General features: G+C 38.6%; 1 protein-coding gene across 1 annotated transcript in view; it reads right to left on the bottom strand.

The window, feature by feature from the left end:
* SLC4A7 (solute carrier family 4, sodium bicarbonate cotransporter, member 7) overlaps positions 1 to 7,785 on the bottom strand; it is an 86,948-nt gene that overhangs the window by 2,630 nt on the left and 76,533 nt on the right. The window contains 3 exon segments of the mRNA XM_006903795.1: positions 205 to 312; positions 5,934 to 6,034; positions 7,433 to 7,564. Coding sequence (XP_006903857.1) covers positions 205 to 312; positions 5,934 to 6,034; positions 7,433 to 7,564 — 341 coding nt within the window.

Genomic DNA, 7,785 nt, shown 5'->3' with positions numbered 1-7,785 from the left:
GAGGGTAGTGAGAATGGTACAGCAATGAAGGAATGAAAACCCAAAATCCCTGTAAATGTTCATTAATACTAATAAAATGTAATAATAAAAAAAAAAAAAAGGAACAGACATAAGCATGATGCTCACTTACTTATCTAGCACAACTACCTATCAGCAATCTGAATACTGGCTACAGTTATAAAAGGCGTAAACAGTGATAGCTACCTCGTGTTAGATCGGGTTACTTTGGCATTCTCAGTATTCATGGAAAGTGCCTTCCACTGCGCTGTTTTGGCCATTTCATCTGATATGTTAACAACTGAGGGATCAACACTGAGGAACAAACACACTTCTTGGTTAGTATGCAGTACTTGCAAAAGCATTAATACTGTCTTTCATATTATTTATGGAATACTTGCTTGCATTAATTTAAAACAGAAACAAAACCAAACCAAACAACCCTTTTGGCATGCACTTACCAGCAAAGTATCGGAACTATGACATTCTTTTATAAAGGCTACACACAGAACTTCCTAACAAAAATGAGGAGTTATTTCAATTAATAAGATTTATTCGTACATAGGTCACGGGACCTCAATTCAGAATTCAGTATGGGGCTTCACAACATTCATTAATCTAGAAGTAATCAGCAAAGATGATTTCTTGGCTATTAAAATACATTGCTGAAATAACATAAAGGAATAGAATATAACACACTTATTAAAAAATACAATCTAAACACAACTAGAAAACTTTTACAACAAGCACAAATGCCAACCTTGTTATATAAATACCCAAAGTATGTAAGATAAAAGAAAGATAATAGTTAAAACTAACTTACAACCTGATTGTTGCTCACACTTTTAAAAATCTTTAAAAATATTAATTTTTTTTAAAAACTAATTTTTTAAAAAAAAACCAGCAGGTAACAGGTACTTTAAAATGGAAAACAAAGCCCTTAAAAAAATACACCTCTAAAACCTCAACAGCTAACACGTAACCACAGAACAGTGCTTTGAGCTGGTATTCACATTTTTAGTGTGATCAAAGTCAAAACATTTTAAGTGACAAAGGTAACAATTTCTCTATTTCTAGGAAATATCACCAAAATTACATGGCGAGCTCTGGTGGCCTACAGGCAAGAAGCTGCACTGCAATCCCAGATGCTCTGCTGGAGAATGAGGGACAATCTCCTCCTGTACCAGTCAGATCTGATTTGATGGTACAGACAAAAGAAATAATAATAAAAAAAAATTAAAAAAAAATTGCTTTAAGATCCCAAATCCAGTAATAAATGATGACAGGCATAAAATAGTTAAATTTTGCACTCAAAGTTGTCAGTTACAGGTAATACACTGGTACAAAGTTAATACTGTAAAAAGATTTGCAGGCAGTTACTTCACCAAGAGAAAAAATAAATAGTTCATGCAAACAAGCGACAAATGCAAATGTCCAAAGACATGATGGTAAGGGAGCAGGGTGACGGTGGCTGGGCTAGCAATGACTCTGTCACCAAGGGGGGTTAAGTTTAAATCAGAATATTGCTTAAAACAGAAGATTTCAAAAGCGTAGTGCAGTCAGAGTCTAAAGAAATGTCGGTCTGACCAGATACTTCGCCCAGTCTTTTTAAAATGTACACAAAAGTTGGAAGTCTAAGTTCACAAATGTCACAGCCATCCAACCTGAAACTATTCTCATTCTGAATAAATGTTTATTTGCTTGGCTGCCAACTTCTAATAATTGAAGAAGAGAAATTCCTGAGTGTCCTCTTCTAAGTGAAGAACTTTCTGTTAATAGTAATACAGATTTTTCTTTAATATTTACCTCATTTTTCTCACAATACAACCAGATGGAAAAACTATGCCTAAATTAAATAAGGGGCTTCTCATATTCTACAGGGCTTTACAGTTTCCAATTAGAGAAAGGTGCCCTGTGTCTCTGGTGGTTCAAATCCACCAGGGGCTTCATGGGAGAAAGTTGAACAATCTCCTCCCATTACGATTTATAAGCCTAGAAAACAGGATTGAGGGTTGCAACAAGTGGGAACTGACTTGGCAGCAAGGAGTGAGTGTTAAAATTATAAAAGCCTTTAGACTAAATTTATACACTAAAGTGTATACATTCACTTGATTTTCATAACAAGTAATCATAATTAAAATTCTTGGAAATGACCAATTTCCTGGAATTCATAATGTTAAGCTGTTCCGTAAAGCAGGACTGATAACTTTTTTCCTCTCAATTTATTTATTATAATTTTTTATGTGTGTACTGAGGATCTGACTGTTCCAGGAGGCGACTGCCCCTCCTTCTCTAGCAGAGCATCTGGTGGATTCAAACCGTGTACTTCTGGGTTGCTGTGCAGCTTCTTGCCACTAGGCCACCAGAGCTTCCTAGGACTGATAACTATTTTTTTTAAAAAAAGATATACATTACACATGGAAGAATTCACACAGGAGAGAGACCTTATAAATACAAGGAATGTGAGAAACTTCCCTTGCTCAGATACCCTTACTAGACATGAATGGATTCACAAAAAGGAGATGTTAAAAGCATAAATAATGTAGAGAGCTCTGGTGGCCTAGTGGCAAGAAGCTGCACTGCAATCCCAGAGGTATGCTGTTTGAGACCACCAGAAGCTCTGCTGGAGGAGGAGGGGCAATCTCCTCCTGTACCAGTTAGATCTGATTTGATGGTACACAAAAAATAAGAAAATACATTAAAAAAATTAAAAAATGTAAATAATGTATGTGAAAAATCCTTTATTTGGTTATCAGCCCTCAGTGGAGATTATGTAGAAAATATATAATTATTATATAAAATTATTAATAATTATATATTACTATATAATAAATATATACATATAATCTATAATTATTATATATTCTATAGAATATATAATTCTATATATAATAATATATAGAATATAATTATATATATCTCACTTTGTAGAAAAACTACGAATATAAGAAATGTGGGAATGTGCTCACTCACTCCTCAGCCCTCAATGAGCATGTGGGAACTCACATTCGATGTGAGGACAGATGAAAGAGGAAGGGATGTGGGGACCCGTTCACGTCTTCCTGATCACTTCACGGAGCAGAACTCCCATCCGAAGGCCTTTATATGTGTACTGAATGTGGGGAGTCCTTCAGTGTAACCTTACGCTGGATCTCTCTTTGCACGACTGGGGTAAATGGGCCGCTGCACTGTTACTGCAGAGTATGACTGTCAATGTGTATTGCTTTCTTAGTTCCAACTTAAAATTTCCCCCTTTGAAAGTCATTGTTCTTCTCAATAAAACTGCAGACAAATAGTAAAAAAGATAAACAGTAAAAGTGCAGGTAACCAATTTGATTTTTTTTTTTAAATATCACAGTCTAGAGTCCACTTAAATTCCTCAATGTCCAAGTGTAATCAATCACACAGAGAAAGTGATAAAAGGAGGGCGCAGAAATAAGTGGCAAATAATCTCAGAAAATTGATGAGAGTCACCACAGCCATCAGGGTGGTCACTGTCCTCTTCCGAGTAACGCTAACCGAAGAAGTTCGCAGAACTCGCTCGACGATCCCTGACTGAGCCCAGTGAAGGAGACTCTATTAGATGTATTACGATCTCTCCACTTAGCATGGCAGTGTTGATGGCGCAACGGGTAGGTGCCTGGCTGCTCTTGGAAAGGTCAGTGATTCCAACCAGCCAGCCATCCTACAGCAGAAGAGACCTGGCAAGCTGCTTCCGTAAAGGTCTCCACTCAGGAAACCCTATCGGTCAGCACTACTCTATCACGCTGTGTCCCTGTGAGTTGAAACTGACTCAACAGCACACAAAGTATTTGGTTTGCCATTTAAAGCACAGGCAACCTTTTGAGATATTTAACGCAAGCCTGGTTGCAAACTACAGCAACAAAGCGAGTAGGGCACTGAAGCAAACCAGGCAAATATTTTCGTTTCCAAATGTCACGAATGTTGATTTATGCTGTAGTATATTCAAGAGCCCAGGGAGCACAGTGTGATACTTGCTGGGCTGGTCACTCAAAGGTCAGCAGTTTGAATTCACCTGTTGCTTCATGGGAGAAAGATAAAGACAGTCTGCACTCAGTAAGACTTATTTAAAGAATGTGGCAGAGAGACGTGATGTGAGCACATGGCCCTGACAGACTTGCCCAGCACAGACCTGCAATCTGTAAGAACACAGTATCTGTGCGGTACAGTAAAGCAAGGTATGTCTGTACATAAAGAGTGCAGGCAGGTTCCAAACGTTGATGCAGGATAATACCAATGACATCAATGGACAGCAAAACATACAGGAGAGAAATTAACTTGAGGAAATCCGTTAATGGTGTGGTGGGGGCACAGCTCAATGGTGATGAATTTTAGAAAACATAATGAATGGAAATGACTGTATAAGACACAATGTGAATGAAGGATAGTGTGAAACACAATATATATGAGCTTTGTAAGCAAACAAATAGAAAACAAAAATTTTTTAAATTATAAATATAAGTCTGAAGGGAAAAAAAAATTAACCCGTATGTTCAAGTCCAAGTGTGACCTCTAAGAAAATCATAATGAGTAGTTAAAGGGTGAAATAATTGAACAGCAATACACACTGCTCATCACCTGGTCAGGAAAGGAAACTATAAGCACTCTAAAGCCAACTGTACTAGGAATAGATGATTCAAAATGGAATATAAGAGGGATGCACATATAACGAAGGGGATTTTGTCTTTTTAAAACTCTACAGAAGTTTATCCAATCCCTTGCTCTAATTCTTAAATGATAGTAAATATAAAATGAATTTATATTAAACATAAACTACTAAAATTGATAAATAAGAAATGTGCAATGTGTTTTTCATGTTCCATTGAGTCAGAATCAACTCACAGCTGACCCTCCAGCAGGTTTTCAGAGGCTGTAAACTGCACAGGAGAAGAACACCTCGCTTTCTCCCATGGGGCAGCTGGTGGATTTGAACCTTATGTCTTTGAGTTGGCAGCACAACTCCTTACAAGTACGCAGCCATAGCTCATGAATTATAAATGGATATATAATGATAATAGTGATAAACAAGAATAATAACAATAATATAATAAACCTACTTTTCCACACTCAAAAGAAAAAAAAAATCACACGCCTAGGAACTAAGACTGTTCCAGAGCCTCTGAGCATAGTCACATCGTGTAAAGTTACTACAAAATAAAAGCTTATTTTCTAACACATGCTAACCTCAGTTCCAGTGGAGAGCAAAAAGGAAAAAGGTAGAATGCTTAGAGAACGGGAACACTCTGAAGCTTGTGTATTGATCTTAAGCTTCATTAGGGTAGATGGGAGAAAGGTAGACACTCAGGCTTGACACAAAGTTTACATGCCTCCTCCAATCCCCCCTTCTCTCTACTCCTGCCTCTAATGTGGTTGTGGCTTACCGGTAGTTACAGTGTTGCAATAGCAAAGATATGCAGTTCAAATCCACAAGCTGCTTGCAGGATGGGCAATCTCCTCACATGTGATTAACTGCCTCTGAAAACTCGCTGGAGGGTCAGCTATGGGTCAGTTCTGATTTGATGATACACAACTACAACAACAACGTGGATGAACAGAGAGCTCTGGGCTATTGGTGAGAGGCTACAGTTCAATCCTTTAAATCTACAGCTGCTCCACAGGAGAAGGATGGGCAGTCTCCCCTCATGCGATTTACTGCCTCTGAAAACCTGCTGGAGGATCAGCTATGAGTTGGTTCTGACTTCCCCAGTAAACAACAACAACAACAACTTCAACAACAGTGTGGGTGAGGTATGGGGATGACACTTCCTTCCAAACTGTATGAAGTTAATAAATATGACAGATATCAAACACAGCATCTACTTAAGAAGAGGAGTAGTCTCTAAATACACATTACACGGCTAATTTTCAAGCACTTGCCGTAGACATGTATTTGAAAACACAAAACCGCATCTCACCTATAATTGAGGGCCTTCACTGGAATTTGCAAGAGGCTTCCGCCTTCAAGCGGGAGGTGCACAGTATCACCCTCATCGGCTTGCAACATCCGCTCGGCTTCCTTGAGAGAACATCCGTGGAGTGGTGGTTATTCCCAGGACATAAAAACGGCTTCAAGCATCCAAGACATGAACTACAAATAATACTTAAAGACAGTATCTCTGCCCGTTTCTAAAATACAGGCATCTCCATTCAAGGCAGTATTCGAACTAGACAAGTCAAATTTTGGTTACAAAGTAAACATACAATGATTAATTTTTAACATCCCTACTTAAAACCGCCACAGCATTTAAAAGGGTCTCTCTTTTCTGTCGTTAATGCTTAAACAGTATTCTGAATGGGAAAATTGAACGGGGCATTAAAATCAGTCCCACCATCTCTACCACATACTGTAATACCTACACTTCCTTCCTATCGAGGGACGCACCATGTGCAGAAGCAAAAGATAAAACCATAAATTTAGAATAAAAGAATGCTTAACATCAGTGTACAAATCAAATGATACAACACTGCAGGTCAAAATTAAAGCTGCATTTTTTGTAAGAAGATATGAAAGTCTTTTTCATATATACCTAACTAAATGGGTATTAAAAATAAACTTACACTGAAAGCATATTTTTAGATAAAAATTATTTGATAAACGAAGTTAAAAGATTAAAGTTCAATACTTCCAATTGCTGGGGAGTATATAGGAAAAAAATGAAAAATTCCCTTTTTTATTCTAACGGTGGAAAATTTTTCTGATTCTAACTCAGGATCTGTGACTCTAATTCTGTATGACACAGTGCAGGACACAGGCCCTTGGGACAGCACCCCCACAGGACACGCTATAGCCTGTAGGACCCAGGAGAGCTGCAGAGCTGATTCTCACACGCCTCGTTTGCCCCAGGAGGTTTTTGAAGCTCTCCAGCCTTCCAGAAGACAGCCTCACCTTATTCCACAGCACGACCTTTAGCTCTGAACTGCCCCACCACATAACCCAACTGCCCCAATTGTTGTTACTGATGTTGTCTACCATCGAGTCAAAATCAGCTCACAGCAGACTCTCCAGAAGGTTTTCAGAGGTGGGCGGTCACACAGGAGGAGACTGCCCAACTTGTTCCCATGAAGCAGCGAGCAGATTTGAACTGTGTGCCTTTGGGTTGGCAGCGTAGCTCCGTACCACGAGGCTATCTGAGCTCCCACTGCACCAGTAAGACTCCTAACTACATACGTGACATGTAACTTGTAAAAAGTATTCTCGCATCAGGCACAAGACGAGCCAGATGGTGAAATAACTAAAAGCCTGAACTGGGTACAGATTCCTCAGCCTCTTTCTTCCTAGTTTCTTGATTTGTAAAATGGGCCAAAGAGGAGCCATGTTTCACAACAAGGGGTTTTGTGGCGATTTACAGAGCTTTTATGTAACACTTTAGGCTTAATCAGTGAATGGTATAAATGTACCGTTCTGGGGTTTTACCTCCTTCTCTTTTTTCTTTTTGTCGTCTTCTTTCTTCTTCTTACTTTCCGGCATGAGATCATCCAGCCAGCTAAGTTCCCTCTTAGTGAAACACAAGTCCATCAGCTTCCGTACAAATACTAATGCAAGAACCTTTAAGAAGAGGCAAATGAAAGATTAGCAACATCTCAAACTATTATGGATTAAAAACAGTAGGATTCAGTCTTACAAGTAAAGACAGTTCATAGGATTTGGATATAAATGATTTCATATACCATTTCACATATGTTGTTGTTGTTGTTATGTGCCATCGAGTCGTTTCCGACTCATAGCGACCCTATGCACAACAGCTCTAAACCCTGCTCTATCCTGCG

Source organism: Elephantulus edwardii, unplaced genomic scaffold (assembly GCF_000299155.1).
Source record: "Elephantulus edwardii isolate Elephantulus edwardi_28Jun2011 unplaced genomic scaffold, EleEdw1.0 scaffold00027, whole genome shotgun sequence".
Classification (NCBI taxonomy): domain Eukaryota; kingdom Metazoa; phylum Chordata; class Mammalia; order Macroscelidea; family Macroscelididae; genus Elephantulus; species Elephantulus edwardii.
This window is presented reverse-complemented; position numbering and strand designations above follow the sequence as displayed.